This window comes from Numenius arquata, chromosome 1, assembly GCF_964106895.1.
Source record: "Numenius arquata chromosome 1, bNumArq3.hap1.1, whole genome shotgun sequence".
Classification (NCBI taxonomy): domain Eukaryota; kingdom Metazoa; phylum Chordata; class Aves; order Charadriiformes; family Scolopacidae; genus Numenius; species Numenius arquata.
In genome coordinates, this window is record NC_133576.1 from 70797523 (window position 1) to 70824285 (window position 26763).

The 26763-nt window shown below is 41.3% G+C and overlaps 1 protein-coding gene across 1 annotated transcript in view; it reads right to left on the reverse strand.

Annotated features, from left to right (window-relative positions):
- The window catches only part of TBC1D8 (TBC1 domain family member 8), a 51513-nt gene that overhangs the window by 11171 nt on the left and 13579 nt on the right, over positions 1-26763 (reverse strand). Inside the window, exons 2-11 of the mRNA XM_074159029.1 lie at positions 25216-25371; positions 20802-20920; positions 18727-18955; positions 14795-15035; positions 7091-7298; positions 5718-5912; positions 4746-4928; positions 4186-4336; positions 3084-3298; positions 2133-2250 (exon numbers count right to left, since the gene is read on the reverse strand). Coding sequence (XP_074015130.1) covers positions 2133-2250; positions 3084-3298; positions 4186-4336; positions 4746-4928; positions 5718-5912; positions 7091-7298; positions 14795-15035; positions 18727-18955; positions 20802-20920; positions 25216-25371 — 1815 coding nt within the window. The remainder of the gene's footprint in view (positions 1-2132; positions 2251-3083; positions 3299-4185; positions 4337-4745; positions 4929-5717; positions 5913-7090; positions 7299-14794; positions 15036-18726; positions 18956-20801; positions 20921-25215; positions 25372-26763) is intronic.

The window sequence follows — 26763 nt, forward strand, 5'->3', positions numbered from 1 at the left end:
GATGGTTGAGTGATCAAAGTAAAAAGGTTGAGTAGGACCAAATTGCCTAAGTTTGCTAAGAAAGCAAAATTTTAAAATAAATAAATTTTAAAAATATTCTGAATGCCACAAAGAAAAGACCCAAGCGAAGACGGAACTAAGAAGGCCTGGTCATTAATTCAGTAGCTGTTTGGACTGCAGAGATTGCTGGCTAACACTGAAGAGGAAAAGCACAGTGACGGGTACCAAGGTCAGAGATTACCAAAGTTACAGAGAGATCAAAATGTGGACAACAGTGTTGGCAGTGCGGACAAAGAGGAAAAGTGGGGTGTTGGAAGTGTTATGCAGGAAGAAACAATACAAAGTTTAGACAAGAGCTAGTTGCAAATCAAAAAAAAAAGAAGGTCAACTGGAATGTGAAGCCAAGAACACTAATTCAAGCAACAGGAACCAGAAGGAGGGGCAGGGTGGACAAGATCAGTAGCACCGATTTGGCCATGCTAAAGTCTAGGGTATATCAGAGCTGCAGAAGTAACTGCTCAGTGAAGCAACCATGCTGCAAAACTACACTGCTTGACTAAGGGGAGCAGAGGAACTTCTGAGCTGAAGCCTCTGGCTCTTTGCAATGTGGTGAGCCTTGGCAGTATCTTTTTTAGAGTCATGGTACTACTTGCCCTTTCCTTTAGGTACAGAGGACAGGAAAATGGAGAGACAGGACAAACAAGACTATAAGCACTCAAACAATGTGGGCTGTAGCCATGATGAGTGACAGGCAAGATAGAAACCCAAAATTAGGCACAATTTAGGGACATGATATGGTCGTCCACATGGGATCATTCAAGTTTATTTGGGTGTGAAGAATGCAACTTACGGGCAATAACCCAGCAAGCACCAAAGTCATCAGTAATCAAAGCAGGCCCTAGACTGATGATATCTAGAAATGCACGACAGATAAAGCTGTGTTTCTTTTTTAATCAAGGAAGGAGACAGACGAATGTGGAAGTCATTGAAATAGCAGTTTAAAGTCACGCTTGGAGACAAGAACCAAAGTTCTGACAAGTGGGACAGTTACAGTGCCCAATCCACTAGCTGAAAATACCAATGGCATTCAAAGCACCACATCCAGCTAACTGTGGAGTAACGCTGCTTTAACTTACCTTACCTGCCAGTTCAATGACAAGACAGTAACTGCAGCAGCAGTGTCAGGAGAGACACCCTATCCTCCAAGCAAAAGATTAGAAAACTTCTCAGACACCACCTTCTCCTGCTCCCCAAGCAGCATGCAAGTGCCTGCATCATTTCTAGCTCCCAGAACTACTACTGCCAGGGATTTCCTCCTATCCATCCTCACAAGTGACCCTGATCTCTCCCTTCGCTACAGTGATGGTGTAATAGCAGACACTGTAACTAAAGCGTAAGGCTAGCATTAAAGAGGGAAAACCTATCAAGCGTTTCTGTAAGAGGAGAAAGTAAAGTGACTGCAAAGAGCAATTTTTTTTCTTGTATGCATACCTGCAATTACTGCATGAAGCTGCTCAGCCCCTCCTTCCTGTTGGTTAGGCAGGTGTTTGCACAACAGTATTAAAAATAGTTGCATTGCAAAGAACATAGCACGTGCAGTACAAGGCACGCACTGCAGAGCGACTGGGCTTATTTCTCAATGCTGCATCTCACATTCAGAGGGGTTTGTACCAGCCCTCGTTACCAAGGGCCAGTTTAGATGCAAGCCTGTAATACTCCAGCAGCCAGGCAATGCAGAGACATCAGATCAGAAATAGCTACCCTAGCAGATCTTTCCTAGGTCCGTTTAAAACAGCTCAAGTCTCTAACACTGAACAATCCTAACCAAGACACGCAAGCTCCTCTATTTTTACCTAACAGGCAAAATGCGACCTCCTTCTGACCAACAGGGGGAAAAAAAAATTGTAAAAGCTGAGCATATATTTATAGTTCTTGCAGTTCAAACCCTTCAAAACAAAAACAAGCCCAGCTGGAACCTGCGCAGCCACTGCTGCTGTCCCTGCACACCACACAAGTCAATGGCCCACCTCACCCATGGAGTCTGGATCTCAGAAGACCTCGAGCATTTTACTTCACCCCAGTGCCATTCGGCTGCCCCTTCCCAATTAGCAAGAAGAGAGGCACAAGCTCACCTATCACTCGCTGGTTGAAGTAATCTGGCAGCATTCGCTCACACACAGCAACCAGTAGCCAAAAGGCTTCTTCCTCTTTGGCATACAACAGCAACACGGAGGTCAAAATATTCATAGACTTACAAGGGCAAAGAAGAAAATGGCATTTGTTAGTGCCAGCAAATCCAACTGACAAAACCTAAATTGTAGCTATTTTTAAAGAAAGAAAAGTAGCCTAACATGAAGTAAACAACTTAAAAAAAAAAAAAAAGGCAAAAGAAAGGTAATAGTGAATACATAATTCCAACCGAAAGGCATAACAAGTTTTTCAAGCTTATGTAGAGCAATAGCAAACAACAGAGAAAAGCACAGTACTGGATTTGCCCAGGTACAAAGTAAGGAGCCGATAGTGCAAGATGTTCTGAGTCTGCTTTCTCTCCCTCCCTGTATTTGTATTTTGAAAGAAGGTAACGCGTCTGGATGTTAATCAGAATTCAGGGAGCTGCACAGAAGGTAGACTTATTATTTTAGCTGGCTGGCTGGGTAAAATACTTCAGAATTTGTCATCAATTTTGGCAGAAAGGAGCAGAACTTTAGTCCACTAAACCTCTGCCCCAGTGTTCTACGTGAATCCCACCTGTGCAGGCCAATTTACTTTGCACTGTCTCCAAGTATTGGGTAAGAAACGCACTTTCAAACAAATAGAAGCATCAAGAAACATATTTTTTCCCCTCCTTTAAATGCAGTTTGCAAAATGCTGAGGGAAGACTTTTGTTAAGCCAGAGTACCAGCCTATGCACTTGTTTTCTGGAGTAAATGACATTTAATAGCTAAAATTATGTATTTTTCACAACTGAAAAGACGTTATTTATCAAAACTTCCATTAAAAATACTCCCAAGAGAATGATAAAACTGAGAGCAGAAAGAGGCGGGGGGAAAGCAGCAGGCATTACCCTGCTGGGAGTTCTTCACCTGGCAGTATCCAATTTTGGGGTTCCTGTGCGCATACGCCGTGAGCACCCTTCTGAGGGCGGCTATCCCCGTCTCGCTCTGGAAGGCAGGGTGCTCGGGCAGCGAGCGGTGGAGGTCACGCTCGATCTCCTCTGTCGCCATACAGCACTTGCCCATAGACGCCTCCACCAGATGTCTGTAGTAACCGGGATGCGAGTCAAGATCTGTCACGGCGTCTGACAGGAGCGGGGAGAGAGGAAGAGGAAGACGCAAGCGGATTAAGACGATGCTACGCTTAGTGTTGTGGGTATTGCTGCTCGAAAAGGTGTAAGCAAGATGGTTTCCCCCAAGGTCTGTGAATTTAGTGAAATCTCTAGATGTAAAAGAAATAAAAGTCCTAGCAGAATGCGTGTCTTGAAAACAAAATAAATATCAGCAAAGCTTGTAGGATGCAACATCATTCAAAAAACCTTAATATTGGCATTGAGCAGGAAACTTCCCCAGCAGAAAGTATTACTGGGAGAAATGTACTCAGCGCTGTTCACACCCTCCAAGGAGGAAAACCCCCACGTGAAGGAATACTTTTTACAAATGTTTGAACATGTCATATACTGGATCAAGGACTAAATGAGATCATATTGTAAACATATTCTAGCTCTTCCAGATCTGTGGATGAAACAAGTTGTTTTTTGCATCTCCAGTTTCTGTTACCCCTGCCAACATTCAACAAGAAGCAGGAGTAGGGCTGCTGACTTTAAGATGTCATTATTTTGCAATAATTTGATTTGTCTAGGGTTAAATCAATATTTATGCTACAATCTAATTGTTGCTGGAAGATTAACGTTATTTTCTGAAAACATGACATTAAATTTTAAATTACACAGATGAAGCAGATGTTATTTCAATTCTTCTGCACATCATGTCATATTGTCCAGAGATAAAATTTTTACAGATCTACGTAGGTACTTCCTTGCACTTATTAGTTCAGTAGCTGATCATCTCTCTTCTGTAAGCACTATCATGTAAATGACATTTAATAGCCCTTGGAAGATTTCTTGCCTAAACGTATTGCCATGTTCAGAATCAGATGATGCCTACAGCTAACTTTTCTAAGGGTGCTCACCTGAGAAAAGCAGCCAGAGTTTGCCTCTTAAGGATTCAGGGATTCCCATTGCAACAAGTTTTCTGATCTTCTCTGTCCGAAACATGCACACGGTTCTGCCATATTCTACAAAATGGTCATCCCACAGACTCTCTTTGATTTGCTCCCTAGACTGGGAACAAGAAGGTATCTTTGAAAAGAACAAATTGTGTGAATGTGAGAACTGGTAAACAGAAACATTTTACACATTAGAAATTCTGCACGGTATTTCCATTACCAATGGATATGGGAAGTCTGCTCTAAGGACAACAACTTCCCGATTTTGCGTATGGAATTCACCACACAGGGGCAAGCAGAATTGATCAGACAGCGAGAAAAATATAAATATTCACCAGAAAGAAACTGGGAAGAGGGAGAAGAAAAAAATCCAAGCAAATAGAAAAGCTGTCATTCCATATGTAACTTCTCCACCCAATAAAGAGTTCATTTTACTAAAAAGGATTATCTGTTTGAATGTTACCCCAGCTTTTTTTTAAAGAGAAAAAAAACAAATCCTACATCTTCCCCCAGATGTTACATACCTTTCCAAAATCAAGGCCCGCCATTCCTGCCTGATGAAAATCCGACCTTAGTGCTTCTGCACTGAGCAGATAACTGCCCTCCTTTCCGCATTCACTTCTCTCCTTACTTTGTGAAACCTCTGTTCCCGGACACGCAGACTCACCGTCCCTGAGCACACATGTGGATCCAAAGGCAAGAGTGTTCTGCAACACAGAATCAAAGTGGTAACAACTGAGAAGAGGTTGGGCCCCTCACTACAAGAAAGACATTGAGGTGCTGGAGCAGGTCCAGAGAAGGGCAACAGAGCTGGTGAGGGGTCTGGAGCACAAGACTTATCAGGAGAGGCTGAGGGAGCTGGGGTTGTTCAGCCTGGAGAAAAGAAGGCTGAGGGGAGACCTTATCGCTCTCTACAACTACCTCAAAGGAGGCTGTAGAGATGTAGGGGGTCGGTCTTTTCTCCCAAGTAACAAGCGATAGGATAAGAGGAAATGGCCTCAAGTTGCACCAGGGGAAGTTTAGACTAGATATTAGGAAAAATTTCTTCACCGAAAGGGTTATGAAACATTGGAACAGGCTGCCCAGGAAGTGGTTGAATCACTATCCCTGGAGGTATTTAAAAGACGTGGTGCTTAGGGTCATGGTTTTGTGGTGGTTTTGGCAGTGTTAGGTTAATGGTTGAATTCGATGATCTTAAAGGTCCTTTCCAACCTAGATGATTCTACAGTTTTAAGAACTATGTGCTCAGCTGTCTTCAAGACATGGAGCTGGGTTAGCCTTTGCCTTTTGCATCAAAACCTTTCACATCTTTCAGGAGGAAAGTCCTTGCTCAAGACTTATAGAAATTATCATTCATTTCCATGTTAGAAAAAAAGGTTGTTTAAAACAGAAGCTGATAGCAAATTCTAAGTGTCCTTGATGACAAGCTACCAGACAACCTTCTACTTTGGTTAGGATTTGAAAAACAGAATCAGAGAATAATTTATGTTCAGTACCTGGTTCTTATTTTGCAAATTGTTATAGTGCACTGGGTTGCTGGAGTTCACTTCTTTTAGCCTCTGGAGCAGGTTCTCCACCAAAGTATCACGGTCCTTCAGCTCAATGAACTGAAAGGCGGTCTTGCTCCTTATGCTAACAATGATGGGATTAGGGAGAAGGCTTGTGTCCTCCATCTTCTCTATACTGATTACCTTTTCCAGAAACATTACAGAAAACACATTATGCACCACACCCAGAGAAACATCTTAAAATATTCTGCATGTACCAAAACGTAAAAACACAGCATTCATTTACACACATACTTTAAACATGATTATTCATATTGGCTTTCCTTGATCAGACACATCCTACTACCTGAAGTTCACAGTCTCTTTAAAAGCTCAAAGCAGGCACCAAAAAGTATCTCAACTACCTTTTTTTCTTTTTCTGAAAGACTCTGAGGCCCACTTCTGGAGAGTGGACCAAGGGGAAAAAAGAAAGGGGACTGATGATTAAAACAAGATTTAGAAAATTATCAACTGCATCAAATTCTGGAGGATGGAGGAGAAAATTTACTTTCACACTCCTGAGGACAGGGGAAAACAGTTGTTTTGTTGCTTCTGATTAAGTATATAACACTATTCTCTTATTGTTGTCTATTTCTGTTAACAGTGGAAGATACGTTGCTACAGTTAGGATATTTCAATGTTACTCTGTTATTAGTTGAGGATGAAAGGAAAGCTTTAATTAAAAGATCATAGCAGCCTTGTATCCACAGCAGATCAGGCAGGTGTTTGCTGACAGCTTCCTTCTCCTCTTCTACTCCCACCACCTTCCCATGCATCCTCCGTTCCATTTAAATAAGTTTCTGATTTCATGGAAATGTTGCAGCTCATCATTGCCTCCAGAACATCCCCTTTTTCTCTCTGCCCTACAGGTTTGCAAAGTATCCACAGGTTTGCTCGAGTTTGTCTATGGAGGAAGAGCTTCAACACTTCTAAGTGTTGATCCCATGAAAGGATGCTAGAAGGGTCCAAGCTGAAGACGCCATCAACATCAACCTGGACTTAGGCATTTGTGGAGGCTGGAGAGGAGCACTGTCCGAGACCTGGACCAAGCAGACTGGTTTTGCAGTGCTCTGTCCTGCTGCATTCCCTGTTCATACTTCACTTTGGGGATCATGTTGGGTCACCCACACATATTTGTAGGAACTCATGCACTAATGAGTCCCAAAACAAGCTTCAGAACAATCCTGTATGCCCAATACACACAAGCAGCATCCTACTCCTTTTCATCAAACGGTAGTTTTCAGGTAAGTCAAGTGACAGTGGATGCTTACAGCAGAAAAAAGCAGATAGGGACCCAAAATGAAACAAACAAACAACTCTACCTCTCTAAGTGGGATGATAACATTGCAGCAGCCATTTTCTTTGCTGGCAAAACAGATATAACTGTCTGAAGTATACATCCTTCCCGCTGTGTGACAGCGACTAAACGGCGTCCAGAGAGAACAGTCTACAACTTCATGCAGCTTCTCCTTCCTGGGCAATCTGAAGAAGGCCCGAAAGAATTCATTCTGCGCTCTGGCTTCAAGATCCCTTAAGAGAAAGCAGTAAGAGCGAATCACAAGACCCCGAAAGCCAGGACATCAAGCGCAAAGTTTGTTTTCTTGTTAGCCCCACCAAGAGCAAGGGATACAGAGTAAAAGCACCGTGCACAGCAATCTTCACTGCCTACGTGAATAGACTGATAGAAGACCGACTTTGAAATACAAACAAGAATCATCATCATCAACACATGCTTGTCTAACAATAGGATCAAAAGCAACTACTGTAGTACTAGGAAAGGAAAGAACACTAATTTAAATCAGCTGGTTTGTTGTTGGGGTTCTTGTAATTATTATTTAACCATGCATTTTCTATGGCCGCTCTACCACCTTCCAGCCTCAAAGAGTTACAGGTTTCAATGCCCAGGAGATAACTAAATCTTTCATCTGATGAACATATGTTGAGCAATGGAGATTAGCTTTATGTTCCTTGTTTCCCTTCCCAGTAGCATTACCAACACGCATCTGCACCCAAACGTAAATGCATCTGCTCAACGAGTACTTCCGAAGTGGTCAGTAACAGAAGAGTTAACGATGGTGGCATTTACATCATCACATCCTTGACATGCAGAGGTATCAGCCTCCGAGAGCCCTCAGGACAGTTGAAAACGCAAAACAGTTTCAGGTCACTTAAGACTCAGTTGGGAACAACAGCAGCAGCTACATTCAGTTCGGACTTGGCTTCCTTCCAGCCACCCGTCCACATTTATGTGGAGTGAAAAAGTTTAAATAAATGAAGCTTTCATTACTGAACTATGGTTACATAGATTTGGCTTTGGGAATTTTTTTTCTCCTCCTTTTTTAATGAAGAAGTCTGCGGTAATTTACAGAGCTATACAATTACATTACAAACAGGCCACGGCTATTAGCTCACCAACAGCAGCCCCAGAAACATTAGGGCTTGAATTCTATCATTTTCTTTACACCAAGTAAATTTTTCCTAACATGATTCACCTTAAGAAAAAAAAAAAAAGGCAAAAAGCAAAAAAAAAAAAAGATTGACTTTGTTCCATTGAAAGAATTTGAAGCGTGGGCTGAAGCATAACAGGGAGTGGTACCTTGGTGCTGTAAATCCCCTCTACGCTCCTTCCTTCACCCTCCTCTTCTGCAGACACCTTCCCCCTACCCCAGCCTTGCTGTTTACAAATGAGTTGAGACAGATGAAGCTTCTGCTTCAGTAAGTAAATCAATTGTTTGTTTGTTTGTTTTATTTCCGTTTAATCCATAGAGAAAACTAAATCCACGTGAAACAGGGAGGAAGACAATCCAGAACAAACTGAGACCTGAGAAGGGAGGATCTGTATCTGCGACCAACAGAAAAGACAGAATGAGCTCGACCAGCGTTCGGCTGCTGTTTCCTTCTCAAACATTATCTTCCTTAATAACATTATCCAAGGAAAACAGACAAATAGTCTCCTGTTTTTCACAAAGAACAAAGAGAAACCCTCTTTGTGAAGGAAGACAAAAAGGTTGCTCCCGAGTTAAAGTTCCACAGCGAGAGCAACTCTGATAAGTGCCCGCAGCGATCTGCTATTGTGACAAAGCTGGATCAGGATATGCCTTTTAGTTAACTCACCACTAAAATATTTTCCATTTCTGCACAGCACAGATGAATGCTGCTGATAGCATCTGCAGTCAGGTCTGGGTACAGCTGTGCTCTCCTGCTATTGTGCTGAGAAGGTAAGACCCTCCCTGCATCTACTCGGCTGTTAAAATTTCTATACCTTTATGTGAAAAGAGGCATTACACAGAAGAGTGGAACCTCTGTTGAGGCAGAGATTGTCTGTTTATTTAAGAGCTGACTGTTTCTCATGCTCCAAAATCTGCAGTTTCTGAGTCTTCAGGATTTTGCTGCACCTCTTGAGGCTGCAGGCTCCAGGTGTGGGCCTTTCAGACAAGAAGCCACAGGTTTTTAAGCTGAAGAATGACATTTCCTGCATCTGAAACTAAGTAAATGCACCAAGCACTGCATCCAATCCCTTCACCCTATACCGGGGGAAGGCTGCCAACCCCAACATCCCTGAAACTGCCTGTTCCCCCCATGACTCATGACACAGGGTCACGCAGGGCCACCGCAGGGACGACACCGCAGCCAAGGCTGCCCCAGACATAAGTGCTGAAACAGGGGCCAGGCTGCTGGTGGGAGGGATCCCGGAAAGAAAAACGGTAGCACGAGGATGAAATGCTGTCAGCACTTACCTCTGTGGGCTCAAATGAGAAGCGTTATTAGAAAATGGCACATCGTGAAAAGATTTCCTGTTAGGCTGGCAAATTCTAGGGCTTAAAGCAATTGCTTCCCTTCATAAATACAGCCAAACAAAATTAGAGCTGGTTAAAAAAACTCAAACCCTATAACCCCCAAAAAAACCACAAATGGAATTAGCCCCTAACACAAGACAGGCAGTTGTTAAAACGTGATACAGCAAAGATGCAGTGACTGTGGGACCACATCACCAGGTCCCACAGCTTCCATTCTGAGTTTCACAATACCTGCAGCACCAAACAGAAATGCAGCCTTTCTACCTGCAGCCCAGTCTGTTTGAAACGTTCTCCTCAAACTTAACAACTTCCACCTTGGTTTGGTTTTTAAGCAAATGCAGCCTACTGAGCTGTACTGAGGAAAAAAAAAAAAGAATGCTTTCATTATGTAAAAATAATGTTTATCGAGTCTTTACACATGTATCACAAGAATAAAAGGTGAGAAGATGCGATTGTCTTGTTCCCTGCTTTCCAGAGGACTCAGCAATTCTTTCTGAGCGCAGTTCCCAACCTGCATGTTACGGGATCCTGGACTGCCGCCAACTCCAGCACTTCAAAGCAAACGGCAAGTCTGAACTGTGATAACTCCTTGTGTGTGACCCCTGGGTTACCTTCCAAGAGTTTTAAATTAAAGGAAATAACACACAAGACTAACAAAATGTCTAAAAGTACCAGGACACTTAAAATTATGTCCTCACCGTCAAATGTTTTTCTCTGCTTTAAATCTAACAGAAGTCAACTTGGCAAGATTTTAGCTCTGCTGAGTCACTTGCTCCCTATCTAACATCTAAACAGACTGGCGGACCTCTTGCTTTTAAAGACCGATTACTAGACTCTTCTTGCTATTCAGACTCCACAAAGTTACAGATTTTGGAAATAACACATCCAATGATATACGTCTTGTTTATTGGAAGAACTGTTAAATTTGCATAGCCAGAAAGGCCTCTCATAAGCAAGCCAGGAGTTATGTGAGAAGAGCCAACATGGACTTCTCTGGACACACGTAAACCGAACACCTCTCCCTTACATAGCAGGAATACTGGACTTTTAAATGGAGGAGACGCAATGGATGTTTTAGCCAGAATTTATGAAAGTCTTGATATTTCCTCACATGGATCAAAGTGAAGAACTGTTGTACCAAGCCAGTTGAAAAAAGAGTACCCCAAAAGTAGACCTTAAAGGCTCCCTGGTACATTGGAAGCCTGTATTAAGAGGACCTCCTTGGGGATCTGTCCTGGACTAGCTTGTGTTCAACATCTTCATCAGCAATCTGCATGATGGATCAAGAGATTATTGTTAATAAACTTGTACGTGATGTGAGGCTGATGGACGCTAATGAGCAGAAGAACAGGATCAGATTACAGATTGAGATTCATAAACTTAAGGAATGGTGTGGGAAATAAGCATTGTAAGTATTTTCAGCTGTACATCATAAGCTGCACAAAACCAGCACGGAGATCAACTCCACCAGCAGCCATTCAGCAAAAAGAAAAGACCTAAGGGTGACACAGGATCACAAGCTGAACATAAGCCAACAGCCTCGTGCTCACAGGAGGAAGAGGGGCACCGCGCCAGGCTGCAGAAGTGCATGGCCACCAAGATGCAGCACAGCAGTCCCAGAGTTGCTGCAGAGACGGTCACGATGCTCCTGCCCTGGTCAGCACCAGTGAGGCGCCGGGGACAATCCTGCATCCCACCACCCTGCAGCTGCATGGGATGAGTGACAAATTAGAGAAGAGCCACTAAAAAAGGACTAAAAATGGACTAAAAAGGACTAAAAAAGGGCTAAAATCAGGACCAATAAGAAAAATCTGGCTGACCTAGGGCAGTGCAGTTTAAAGAAGAAAAGAGAAAAGAGATGCATACCAACCTCCAAATACACCAGTGGTTGCTCTAAAGAAAGAACATCTGATCTCTTCAATAGTACTGGGTAGGACAACAAGTAATAGACTCAAAAAGCAGCACAAAAGATTCAAGTTAGACTTCAGAAAGACTTTTCAATGATAGAACAGTGAAGTACTGGTATGGATCCTGATACTGCCATTACTGGAAATCCTTAAAAACAGGTCAGGCAGTCATCTGTCACAAGTGACACACAGATAATCCAAACCTTGCCTTTTGCCAGGAAGATGGAATAAAATGAGGTTCTTTCTAGTCAGATCTTCATTGTTGCTCAAGGTTTACAGCATTCTCGGATTCCCTCTCCGAAGGAATTAATGCAGACTGCAGTGACATTTACAATTCAAGATACTTCAAACAGTTTCCGTTCAGCTTAGATCAGTGTTAAAAACCTTCTTTGCTTTCATATGAAGCAAAGCCGTCTTCATTGGCAATTCACAGTTAGACATGAAGAAAAGAAACCGAGGTGGTTAGAGCCTGGAGAAACATATCATACTTTTGAAACCCTACTGAGAGCGGCACTAAAGCTTTTAAATCGTGTGTTCTCCTCTGGCCAATTTCCTTGCTACATTTGAGGAATGCAATGGATATTCTTGCATCCTGAAAGAGATGGAAATTAAAAGTACAAGAAATCTACACCAGAGATTTTAGTGACCTTCCTATTAAAAAAGAAAAAATAGTTACCATATGTTACAGTAAAATTGTATAGTGCATAAATATATCTCCAAGAAATGGCATTTGTAGCTATCAGCTTTGTTTTTTAAGGCAATTAACTTAATTGCCATTAATCCCTTTGTAACCCATTGTTCTGAGCCTTATGTTCTCATTAAGCAGCATGGAAACTTGCATATTAACTTGTTTGACTCCAGCCATGATATAATTTTTGTCAGACTATGGGCCTAATCCCACAGCCTCTCTGAGTCCCGTCCCTCCACTGCTCAGCAGAATGAACCCAAGAGCCTTAGGAACGGCAGCAAAGATCTCCGGTTTTCAGAATGTAGAATATACAGAGCATGATGGCACCAAAAATTAATTTTTAAAAAATAAAGATATTGAGATGAGCCTCTTGCAAAAGAAAGCCTAACAAACAAAAGCCATCCACAGCAACTTCATTAATTTGACACAGCTGGAATAGCTCTAATGATGTGTGGATTATTGCTTTCATTTTGATCGACTACTATTTGCTTCCAAATCATGCACAAGAATTAACAAAGACAATTATTAGGGGGAAAATATCAAGAGGAAAATAGTTGCTCTTGTAGTACTACAATGGCTTCAGGAAAAAAAGCAGCAACAGAAACTTCACACACCAAAAAACTTCAACCCCCCCCCAAACATGTTAGCATTAAAAACCAGTTTATCCACTATTCAAAGTACAGTCTTGCTTAATCATGTTACATCAAAGTGGTTGCTAAAGTGTGACAAAGGGCACCAGAAACAGCAACTTATCCAACCACCACCTAATTCGTGCAGAGGAAATGGGATTTGGGCATCTTCCATGTTTCCATGTTTTCCTTTCTGCCATCTCAAGTTACAGCACATCAGCACAGGTTAGAGAACATCTTGCCCAGGAACTCTCCAGTAAATATATTTTTATCCTTCCTTCTCCTCTGCCTGCTCTCCCCCTCCCCCCAACTTTATTTTTTTAAGTTGGAAGGAAAAAAACCCTGTTTGAATAAACGCGTGGGAATGTTTCTGTCGCTTGTTTGCTAATAGACATACTACTTTTCAAAAACACCACAAGGTACTTACAGGTTGATTCCCTGAGAGCCTCCTTATTACAGCATATTACTAAGCTTATGTTTTTCTTTGCAACTGTAATTTTAGTTTCTTTGTAGTTTTCCATTCAGTCGTTACTCCTGATTCAAAGACCATTTTGGGAATTGACAATGATGAGTTAAAAATCAGTAGACGTTGAAAATATCTCCCACCGGTTTTTTTGTTACATCTCCTCTGGATGTACTTCCCTTGCTTTGTGCATCTAACTTTTCAGTCCAAAAGCAGGAGGAGGGTGCAATGGTAAAGCATGCACTCAAAGGCACATTCTGCACTAGTCAAAGTACATATCCTACATTTCTTGGGCCAAAAGCCTACAATGTTAGCAACACCCAGTTACATGTACGTTGTAAAAACAATGGGAGCTCTTGTGTTTAAAGGAACCCTGGCTATGAAAAAAAAGGTTGCCAAGATATTCGTGGCTGCTCACCACTCTATCACCTCAAATTAATTCCTTGACAATATCATGGATGAAATCCTGGTATCAGTGATTTTCCTTATTGTGTGCACATAGGAAATTGCAGAGAAAGTGTGTTTTATCGTTCTAACCTCATCATGAAATTTTGCAGAAGTGTTTAGCTGAGATGTATACCCAACACCCCTGCAAAAATGCCCCTCAGGAACAATAAAATGGCTACTGGACATGTCTCAATTTTTTGGGAAAGGACACCACGCGTTCTTATGTTTTAGCCAGGAAGCAACACCTGGCTCATTCCGTTCATACCTCTGGCAGAGGGAGAGGAAGGAAGAGCAGGAAAGGGTATGATTCAGGAGGGGATAAGCGCTCCACTCACACCCCATTCAGAAAAGCAGGATTTTAAACCAGCACCTTAACCCTGTCGCGTCAGGCAAATTCCAGTTTGGGCTATTTCATCCTGCCCACCTAAAATTCCTCTTGGGCAGTCTCCCTTCCCCTTTCCCACAGCAGCAAATAAAACACAAAGTTGTGTGTTGTGCTAGCGGCAGAGAAATAGCTACCAACCTTCCCCCTGAGAGCCCAATGCATTTCTGTAGTGGGAGAGGAATGCAGAGATGCATTTCGGGGACGCATGGGGTAGAGCTGACAACAGCAAATTAATCTGTTGCAACTGCCTGTGGGTTTTTTTAAGTCCTATAATTGCTTGCTAAGTCGGCTACAGCAATCACACTAGTGGGAAATTCCATGTTTCAGATATGATCAAAAGCAATAATTCTACAGAATTGACGGCACTAGGAAAGCCTACACATTGCCAAAATTATAAACAAAGTAATGTTGCTCTTCAGGGAAGATGGAAAATAGCCCCTGTTGCAATCTACGTTTCTACAGGGAACAGTACTTTTAAAATAAATGAACAAAAAACCACGATGATGTTTAAAGGAAGAACACAAAATGGAAAAAAGTATCTTGCACACAAGTTAAAATGCACCTATTTGATCCACCATAGTACATCATAAAATCTCTTTTTATTTGCTCAATCAAGTAAACCTTTGAAATCTTACCCAGCTAACAGAGCAAACCATGAAGACCACCACTGAACCTCTGCTCACCCAAGGGAGAACAACTTATTTTTTTACCTCTTGGTAATCTGAGTAGGATCCTGTAGCCCTGGATCCAGTTCAAAGATCTCATTGTCCAGTAGCCTTCGGAGCGTCACATCTGCCAGTTGCTCCATGATCCTGAAAGCCTCAGCGATATTGAGGAACGTGGAGAAGTCACGCTCTTTATTTGGCGTGGTGACGCGGACCGTGTCGGTCATGAAGACATTGGAGGTTCTTTCCAGCTTCTGGACCTCAACCCAAGGAATGATAAGTTTTACTGCCATCGGAGAAAAAAAGCAGAAGTGGGTTGGAAACTCTGCTTACGTTTTTCAAATTTGGGAAATAAGCACATTCAGAATGACATGCGAACAACCAAAGAGGGGAGGGATCCATTTCTACAGACAAAGACCAAGCAAAAGCTGAAATACCTGTTACTACTCTACATTCATTCATTCTCCTTCACTGCAAAAGACTTTTTTTCAGAATCTCTTCCTCAAAATTTTACCTACTTCTGTAAGAACTGCTGGACTGGGGAGTTCTGCCTTTGCAGAACACCTGCCATAAGCTATGTTCCTCGCTCCTTTACAAGTCATTTCTGCAGCCTGCTTCACTACTACCAGAAGAAACAGTTCATTTCAAGAGTAAGAAGAATATAGGGAAAGGTTTTGTAATCTCCCAGAAATAAAAGTGTAGGCAGGTGGAAACTCAATTACATGCCCAGTACTTTAACTTTTAAAATACAGGTAGCTCCCGTACAAAAGGAAGCTTATGCACATGGACATTTTTATAAAGTTTGAGGGTTACTATAAACAGGGTGTTCTGAAAACAAAACTGCCTAGCCACTGGGATCTTCCCATTTTGGTTACTTTTTACTTAAAAGGTGCACAGGCAAACCTTGTCCTAAACATGAACTGTAGTCAGACTTGTTTATAGAAAAGAAAAAGCATAGGAAGCTGTTCTCTATACTTAAACACTGCTGAATCACAGAAATACAAATGGAAACACAATCAGGTTATTTTAGATAACCACTGCAGGATGTTACTTGCCTCTCTCATATGAATCTCTGGGTAGAAATTAGGCTGGAAAGGACTTTAAAACAGATTAAGTTTCGACTTAACAACTGTTGGAAGCTTCCCAGGATTCTCTGTGCCAGTAACATCAAGACTACACCCCCTAACATCCTTAGCTGGTCTCCTGATGCCAATAAAGCAATTAAAAAGCAGTAATAACAAACATTGTCATATATATGTGACACTTATCCATGATCATTAATTACCTAAGGAGCTACCCTCAGCAAGTTCTCTGTACTACATGAGCCACAGCTGTCAAGATTATTGCAGATTACATTTTTTCTTACTTAAATAAAGCACAGCTGCGTCAACACGCACAAAGTGTTGCGAATGGTCATAAAATCATCTGTACGGGAACAGCCAAGGGAAGAAAGATTAAATAGCGCCGTAGCAATAGCACTATTGTTCACACAAGCCAGAATCACATAGGCTCTACAGTGTTGGTTACAGAAACAGCACAGCAGACGTAAGGGGCCCAAACTACTGATGAAAGGTACAAAGTCTTCAAAGTTCTAGAAAAACACAAGTTTAATTAAAAATTGTGAAGAAACCTTGGCATGCCCTTTCAAGAAATCCGATGTTCTAAGCCTCTGAAATTCTGTAAATACTTTGAGACTTAGATAAAAGGGGACTGGAAAAAATGTTCCATGGATTTTATACTCACTTAAGCCCTAAATTAATTTTATGAGAAGCTGAAAACAGGTTCCAGTATTGCATTCCAGGTCATTTCAACATAAAATAAAACCAGGGGAAGGGGACAGTCTTGCCAGAAGCAGAAGACTTAACACTTTGCCTATAGAGATTTCAGTCTACAATTTGGGGGGATTTTTATAAAGTTCAAATACATATAAGCACTATTTTGACTGAAACTCATATACTGAGCTTTCTCCCTGTGCTGTATTGAAAGAATGTAATAAATGTGATTTCTTAGGAATATTTTCTAGACCAGATTTAAGCAGATTTTGAAAAAAGACAATGAATTACTTGTTCTGCATACAGTCATCATCAGCTTCTCCAACAATAACAAGCAGAACTATAGTAAATCTGGATTATTCAATGTAATACAAGTATTTCATAAATGTGACAAAATACTAGCTTTGGAACAGAAGCAATCTGCTTTATCAGAATTGGGGTGGTAGGAAGCATTTCAACATATAATACTTCCCACTGAGCTAGAGAAGTTTAGTTTAACGAATAGAAAATTCAGGTTTTTATTTCACATTTCCATGCAAATGCATGAGAACACAAAGGCGATACAACTGACTGCAACAGTGAATGAACAGTGTATTTTCCACAGTCAAAATGAAAAGTTGCCCACATCTAGTTGTTTGGGGGGTTTCTGCATTTTCATAATGAATTACTATTAAAAGAGATTAAAAGCGATTTCTTCTTACATAATACAGCATGATGTTGTACTTCCAGTATCATTTAATGATCTGTGGTACCGCATAAACAAAAATTTTGGAACAACATGAAGGATTTTTCTCTCTCCCTCCTCCTTCCCCCATTATCTATCATTAATAAGTATCATTTTTGCTTTGTGTGCTTTGGCAGACTGGATATCTCAGATTTAATGAGAGAAAGCCTGCAATGATAGCAAGAAGAAATAATTGACAAGGATATTATTTGATACTAAACAGAAAGCAAGGAGATTAAACAAGAACCCAGAGATCTAGTATGTATCAAGAGACTCCATTCTAGTCTTCCCAGCAAAACTCAACTTCTGTTTTTATAATGAATAACAAACTCAGCAGCATTTTAAATCTAACTCTGCCACCTTTTGTAGATATGACAAAATAATTGGTCTGAAATAATATAAGGGGAAAAAAGTCTTAGCTAACTCTAAGCATGTCTTTGTATGTTTTAAGTCTTAGAAATTACCAATTAGTATCTTTCTTATCTTTACATTAATGCACTTAATTTTGAAATCTACAGTTTTATTTGGCTAGCCATACCGATATTAAATCCAGACAGTAAATGGTGAAGTGTTCCTAATTGTTATAACTGACAATTCTTGCTACATTTATAGCAGTATAGGTTTATATTGTATAGGTTTATACTACTGTCCTTGCTGAAGTTCCAGCAGGATAAATAGGACTTAAAATATTATCCGTTCATGCACAACCTTACTAAACAGAAAAATGCTATAGAGTTTAAATGGCTACATTCTTTTTTACCAGTCTATTACATTCACTTTTACCTTCTAGTATCTACTCTGACAGGCTTTTCATCATCACACAACCCTTCCTCTGTAGAGGAAGACCATGACCAAAGTCTTAAAACTCACTGAACTGCCTGAACGTCTAAAAACCCCAGGACACACTTCTTGTGACCTTCCTGCGCTGCTATTCAGAAACACAAAGAAATCCCTAAATTGCTGTTGTTTGTTTTCCCCTAAAGAGCCCTAAAAAAATTTTTCACCTAGTTCTCCAGGTCACAGCCCTGTTAGGTTTCCTAGGCTATTTTCAGGCAGGCAGCTGGACTCTGGCATCCCTGGCCCCACCAGCCCTTGCCCTGCCGGCGGGCACTGTGCATCCCCACCTGTGGGAGGGACCGTCCCTACTCACCCTTTTTAGCACTAAAAGTCTCTATTTCAGAATCCGTGGGAGGTCTGTTACGTTTTAAGGCTGCGTCAGCATGGCAAGAAAAAGAGCCAGAGAGCAGCTGTGTCCGCGTGCTCTTGTAGTCTCGTTTTTATTACTGGATTAATATTAAGATATAAACATAAAGGCTGAAGTGAAAACTAAATTAAACAGGATCTTTCAGCTGAACAACAAAAAGCTCAGAAACTAAACTTCAGAGGCGAACTAGCCTTTTCATAAAACTTCTAGCTATTCTTGCTTTTAAAAATAGTTATATCTCTCCCTGGCATTAGATTTCTTACACATTTACACTTACATTCTTTGCCCAGGAAGAAGGAATAAAAACAGAGATGATTGATGCTCAAATAAAGCCAGCCTTGCCGAGGAACTTTTCCTTTCCAACAGCAACAGGAATAATAGGTGATCAACTTCTCAGCTTCAGGAAAATTAAATCTGGATTCAAATTTCACCAGGGCTTCTCGGAACTTCTCCGGGTCTTCCTCCTGCTCGGCGAGCTTGCTGCTCGTTTCCTCCGCAATCAGTGCCTGAGTCCATAATGAGATAATATATCAGGATACAGCTTCGGCACTCACACTCGAGCAAGTTGATACAAGCTACCCATTCAAATTTTAATAAGGCAACGCTTTCTTACACAAGAAATTCAAGTTTATTTGCAATTTTCACAAATGGAGACATTTCTGTGGTGTTTGCATCTCTCATACATTTTGAATGCTTCCAAATCAAGACTTCTGGGGCCTTTTTTATTATAATTTTTTCAATGAGTCTGGCAGAACCATATATTTACAGCTTCACTACGGCTTATGATTGCTGTTATTTGCTGTATACAGAGAAAAGGTAGAGTAACAATTGTATGTACTGACCAGTACTATTTTCCTATGAAAAAGCAATGCAGTGAGATGTGTCAATAACTTCTATAATTGTAACATGATTGGAACCATTAAAAACATCGTTCCAAGAACATCTATGTAAATATAATTAAGCATTGAGAATTTTGATAGTGGCATTACAACAAAGGAGTTAAGTATATATTGCACCAGACAAATAATCTGTATGTTACAGCACCTGGGACAATTTGCAATTACCAAGCAGTTCTAATATGCCGAAAGTCTACAGCAGAGGTGAGGGGCCAAAACCTGAACTTAACAGTAACTAACGAAACCTGAAGATTTTTAAATATGTGCTGTGCTAGGTAACAGGCTGCCACAGTGTCATCACGAGAGATTAATTGTATTTGAGCCTTTCACTGCACTTAGACAATGTTGTTTTTTTAAGAAAGCAGGATAAAAACTAAGATTTACACGATGATGTCTGGCCTCTCCATTCCCTTCTTCCCCAACTTCAGAGCCTACTGAAGGGACAGCGGGGGGATTGAAATTCACCAGAAACATTATGTTCCCACAAATTTTCCAGACCAAAAAAGTGGGTGTAGGGGGAAAGAGAACCTCACTAAAATTCTTAGCAAGGAAAAGCTTGCGGCAGGACCTGAGGTACAGTAGTCACCAGCAGACCCCTGCCAGCCATCACCAACCTCCTCTTGGAGCATGTATTTTACTACAAGCAGAGCTCAGGACACCAGGCTTTCTATGTTTTACTGCACGTGCTGTTACTATTTTAGATCTGGTCTTCTGACACCAAATTCCTCTATTTTTAAAACTCTATAGCCTTCCAAAAGGATGCTCATTTCTGCAACCCCGCGGCCAGCCAGCAGCTTCACTGCAGTGCCTGGCCACGACTCCCACATCCTGCAAAGCCACCAGCAATTTCTGTGCTGGACCCTTCTGACACAGGTGACGTTGCACAAGGTCCCCTGTCCCTGAGCTGCGGGGACTACGTCATCATCCGCACGGCTGTGCTGTCAGCAGATTCAGGCACTGTGGCTATCACCTGCTGACACCTCTGAGCCCCATCAAAAGGGACAGGAGTATGGAAATGGGCAGAAATGGGCACGAGAAACCGATGGGATAAAGCTCGGAAAAAAAACAGAGGAAAGGAGGAAAAACGTCATAAGGAGGAAAAACTGAGCTATGGGAAGGGAAGGTATTTAACACAATGTTTCGGAGAGGTGGACGAACTGAAAGCAAATGCTAAAGAAAGCTGAGCTGCACACCACAGGGAAGAGAAGAACAGTGAAGCTGGAAAGGGATGGGTGGGATAAAGATTAAATTAGATACTTCAGTTCTGAGATGTTTCCAAGGAAATGTGAGTGGAGACGCACAGGTCCCGGCCACATCAGGTGCAAGTGCCACACAGAAAACTGATAAATAATGTTTAGATGGACAAAACCAAGTATGAATGACAAAAACTTCATGACATTATTTCTAATAAACCACGTGTGTGTAGGGAAGGGTGAAAGTAACATATTTTCCTTACCTTCACTTTCCCTTTGACAAAACTAACAATATCTTCTTTATTGTCAAAGACAGACAAAGTATGAAGCAAGTTTTGTTCCAGCCATTCCCAGTGCTGGTTTATCTCCTCTGCAGTCGCACCTAAAAAAGCAAAAAGTAGTTTATTCAAACTCATCCAACAAAATAAAATTGAAAGGAACAAAAAAGTAATAAAATGCACTATTTCATAAATTCATTCTGAGAAACTGAACTTTCAACCTCAAAATTTGCAGTAGCAAACAGGTCAAAAAGGTCTCATTCGTAGCAGTACAGTTAGAGAAAAACAAAACCCTCATTGTTTTAGAGAATCAGTTTTAGTGCTTTTAGTTTTATCTTCTCAAACACTCTCAGCCAGCAAATGCTGCATTAAAAGTCAAAGCAGAAAAAACAGCAAAACTTCATCCTGAGCTGCTAGACTGCAACTTATTTTGACATGACACTCCTTAAGCGGCCACTGGAAACCTTTTTATTTACGTCCTGTTCCCAAAAGTCCCTGATCTTCCTTTCTCCCTCCTTTGGTACGCAGATGCATACGCACACACACGCCCCCCAAACAGGCACACACTGTAAGAGGAATTTACATAGTCATAATTGGCATCCTATTTGAAAAGTTGTCTACAATAAATACCTAAAAATAAAGGCATTTGCTTCAGCAACACCTCAGAGGTCTACAAGAGCACATTTCTGCAGTTTGGGGAAGAAATACAGTGAACAGAAAATAAAAACTTTCAAATCTTTAGGGTTTTCTTATTTAAGAACTTACTTAAGGGTTTTGCTGTTGTTCTTTTAAATATAATATGTTCACACTAACTTCAGAAATAATATTTCAATCACCATCTATTTGCTTTGGCTGTTTCTGCTTGAAACTGAACCATCAATGCATTGCACGATGACAGAAAAGTCAGAGCAAGACCAGCAACATACAGGGCAATCAGGAAGATCTGGCCCCTCCAGCTCTTACTGGTCAGTGATTAAATGTTAGAGGTAAAAAAGCAAAGGCAGCGAAACTTGCTTTTTCTAATGCCTTGCTAGTGGAAGAAAGGAGAGTAGCTGAGCATAAAAGACAAGCAAATCACAGACAAATATAATTGTAAAATTAATCTCAAATAGAAGACCCATTATCTCAAAATTTGTGTAAACAATATACTTGCATCATGTTGCCTCACAACAAAAAAAAATTATAAATTTAGCTAAGGATTTTCCACTTTCCTCTGCTCTGTTTTCCATGCAGAATGCCAACTGGCAGGGAAACTTTCCAAACTTTAACTTCCTTAACAGGAAGATTTTGTGATGGAGCTTCATAAATATCATTAATCAAGGTTAAATAAAAAAAAATATGAAAGAAGAGACACTTAAATGTCCTTCAGGTAAAGAAAACAAATTATATCAATGGTCAAGAACACTAGAAGTATAGTTATTTTATACTGAAATGGCTGCCCAAAGCACCTACTGAGTTGAATTTTTATTTCTGAGCAACTTAAAAGACACCAACCATACGGAAGAGCTGGTGGGCTGCCTCTTGTGAAACAAGCCTTGAGTGAGATGCCTTTCACAGCAGCATCCACACTGCTCGGACTGCTTTGAGCCTGGGCTCTAGCAGTAACTACCTCCCATGGGGGCTATTGCAATTCTTTCCTGCCTGCCTTTAGGTATCTCCAGGGATTCTGCTCAAACACTGAAAGATCTCTTTGCCCCTTTTATTTGGTCAGGCCATATCCCCAGCTTTTCGGGTCTCTTCTTTATTTCTAATTTCCATTTCACGGCTTAAAGTCGCCCTGTGATTTCACAGGAGCAGGAGCATTGCCAGTCTCTTCCTTATTCCTCTTCCTGTGCTCCACACATCATTTTATTCCACCTTTTATCCACCTTCTTCACATGCCTGTGCCAAATATATATTTAGTTTAACCCCAGCCTCACTCCCCAGAATCTCTTCCTTAAACCCACTTCTCACCAATCCCTCCGCTCTCCCTCTCCCAAATGCTACTTCACTTAACTAGGACTTGGGTTTTATCCACAAGCCTTCTGAAAGGAAAGTCCCCCAAGGCATGAGGCTAGACTTTTTTTTTTTCCTCCCGTACTGGTATAACATGATTAACCATCTGGATTAAAACATCTCTGCCAGAACAGCTGTGCTGGGCAGAGATCAGAATTCCTAGCAGCCCTCAGAGATTTGCAAAAGTCTGTAACACAGATATGACCCTCATGCATATATTATCATTTAAGCCTACAGCTCCTGGAACAGACGACTGCCAACGTACAATTGAAAAATGTCATTTTAATTTGCCGCCTAATGACATCATGGCTATCCCCTAATGAAGTTACACCAGGAGACTGGAAGGAGCTCCTGGAGCTGCTCCCTCTCCTTGCCATACAGCAGGAACCTTAAACTGACTTGCTGCTCCTTCCAAATCCAGTAACAAAACTCTTCATGTCGTGTTTGCGCAAGGCACCTCGCTCAGAAAGGGCAGAGCTGGGTGAGCAGCAACGGCTGCTTCTGTGCAAGGAAAGTTCTCCAGTTTTCTAAGAAAAGCATCAGATGATGCTATTCTCTGACTCCTGTTGCCAGCGCCAGCTCTCCCCTGGACACTCACATCAGGGTTTCACAGCAGAGATATTATTCAGAAACAACTTCTGCTGCCATGGTTCTTCATTTCTGTGCAGCTCTGGCAACCACGTGTGTCTTACCCACGCAGCATACAAAACAGAGCCCTCTGCCTTCCACTCTATTACTATAAATCTCATTTTCTCAGGGATGAGCATCCATTACGAAAAAAAAAGAAGAGAGTTTTAGAAAACATTAATCAAATAAGTATAACTCAACAAAATCCTTACCCATTCCAACCAGGCAAGTTTTTGACTTGTAGTTCCTTTAATATAAAAAAAAAAAAAACCCAACTGTGGGCAATAAGAGTGTGGCTAGGGCAAGGATCAGCCCCAGAAAGGAATATTACATATATTCAAATGATCAAGAAGCCCATGACAGGAAAACTGCGCTTGCATTTCCAGGGAAAGCTACCTGGCTTCATTAAAGGACCACAGCAGCATGAAGCTCTTAAATTTCTCCATGAGATGGCATTATTTAAATATAAAAAGGAGAGGAATAGGGATATAAAGCATAGAGCAATTGCAAAATGAAGAAAACCTAGCCACAATAAAAATAGCATAAATAGATTTTACGCAAGCTTCTTCACACAGATCTAGCACAGGGAAAAATTCCCAGCATTAATGGGGAACAGGCAGAGGGGTCTCTGCTGAACCAAGGAAGAAACGCTGAACGAGCTTGTGCAGAGGAAGGGGGAAATATATAGATTTATTTTAAAGGACTACTGTATCAAACACCATCAAGAACACATCAACACGTACATTAGCTAACTGTTTCACAGCTTGATCCGTACAAGAAAGAATAGAATAGAATAGAATAGAATAGAATAGAATAGAATAGAATAGAATAGAATAATTTCAGTTGGAAGGGACTTACAATGATCATCCAGTCCAACTGCCTGACCACTTCAGAGCTGAACAAAAAGTTAAAGCATGTTGTTAAGGGCATTGTCCAAATGCCTCTTAAACACTGACAGGTTTGAGGCATCAACCACCTCTCTAGGAAGCCTGTTCCAGTGTTTGACCACCCTCTTGGTAAAGAAATGCTTCCTAATGTCCAATCTAAACTTCCTCTGGCACAGCGTGAAACCATTCCCAAAGGAAAACCTGCTGTAAATTTCAATGCTAGGATTTTCTAGACTGGAGCAGAAGGGATGAGGACAGCCCTGCAGACTGGCCAAGCAAGGACAGGATGAATGGAACAAACACATTTCAGATGGCCTTTACTGTGCCATGGCAATGTTGCTGCAATTCACATCAATATCACTTTCCTGAAGATGAGCTCTACCTTCAGAGGTTGCAGAAACACTGCAAAAGGGACTAGGGCACAACAGACCAGGCAATTAGACATTTTCCCCTGACAACTTTACCTTCTAAATCATGTAGCATCTTCCAGATGTTCCAGTTATATTTCATAAAAACCAAGTGTGGTAAGACATTTCACAGTAAGCAAGCAAAGGACTAGACTGGTAAAAGCCTAGACTAAGTAACTTCTTGCTGTAAGGAACTGTTACTACTGTAGGAAAAGATATGCACACTACTTTGCAAGAGACAGAAAATTAACACAAAACATGGTCAACTAAACAAGCTTTCTATAGAAACTTAATGTTCCTAGTTAACACTTTTTCGTAACTCCTACCCGGGATTTTAACCAGAGGTTAAATTTGGTTGTTAAATAAGCTATAGGCAATAGCTTTCCAGGCACACACTACTAGCTGGGGTTACCTTGAGCTTCTTGGACATGCAGACACTGACCATGCTCAGAATCGGTTTGGAGTTTTTTGTCTGTGACTCACCAATAGCTACGGCCCAGTAAACTTCTGATCCGTTCAATAACTCACCACATGCAATGGCAGAGTAAACCTGTGAGCCTGGAACTTGGAGTAAAATTCGAAACGGAGCGACACGCGCGTTAGAGTCTAACACGGCGTCCAGGGCACCAACCAAGCGACCTGCAAAGAAAAAGGGGGAAAAGAGAATTAGTGCCAACTTTCGCTTCTGTACCCTGCAAGTCTTTTCACATCTAAAGCCATAAAATTAAAATACAGAACGTAACAATAACAATTCTTCCCCCATTTTACACTGCGATTTACAGATGCTCAAAATGCAAAAGGCAAACCAGATTAGAAGATCAAAGGCATATCGAGTTCTTTGCATTTCTGGTTTTGCCTCATCTATATGTACATAATCACAGAATTGAAGTGGAAAGACCTGAGGGCACCTTGGGAAGTTACCGTTCCAGCCCCTCTCTGAAGCTGGATAAATACACCTATGCCATAAGTGGTGTTCATCTAACCTGTTCTTCAAAACCTCCCACAACCAAGATGCAACAACTTCCCCTGCTAGCCTCTTCCACTATTTTAATTAAGTATTCTTACAGCAAAACAAACAAACAAGCAAACAAACAAAGCCAACCACCACAATCTCAAACCTTCTTGCTGGAAATTAATCCTGCTTCCCAGAACACAGAGAGTAATTGGCCACAGGCATTTCTGATGTTAATGTCTGACATACTGAAAAAGTATCATCATAGTTGCCCATCTTTTAATGATTTCCCATTAGAAACTCCAATTGCCTCATGGGTCATATTTCTCAAACAGCTCATTGCTCTTGAGCTTAAATTGGAATCTCCCTAGCCAATCTTTAACTCTCCAAACCAGACATGATGCTCACTACCAGGAAGGTCTCAGCTGTAAGAAGAGTGGAAAATCACCTCTTGCATCTCGTGTGCACACCACCATATCCAAGAAAGCTTGCGGCAGTATCCCACTGTAAATCGGCACCTGACATAAATACAGGCAAACTCATTTTGGAGAGCTGGAGCAATTGCTGCCCCCAAAAAAGACTTTCCAGTCTGGAGGCCAGCTGGAGATGCTGGCCTTTCCCATTACCTCCCTGCAACCGGCAGAACCAAGCTATGCATGAAAAAAAAGTTATTCAAATGCCGTAATTTTCAAGCTAGCATATTAAAGTAACTCAGAAGTGGTTTATGTCACCTACAAATAGCAATTCAGGAGTAGCTTTATATGCAGTCCCCCTGTACTATATGTCCTGCAGAGATACAACCTCCTATGGAGAGGGATGGCAGACAGCCAGGAATGGCTTTACCATGTTTGCTTAAGCCACTGAAGTATCTAGGAAGTTTTCAGCAATACTATGTTTTCCCTTTGGACATTTAATTTTTCCAACCTGTTGTATTTTTGTTCCTTCACCACTAACCCAAAATAAAAAGAACTATTCTCAGCCTCCGAAAGTTTTGCCCGCCCTTGGCACCACGTGCAGTTTTTGTAATTGCATTCTCCAGTCCATCACCTAAGTGATTAATGGAAACAATCAAACAGGAC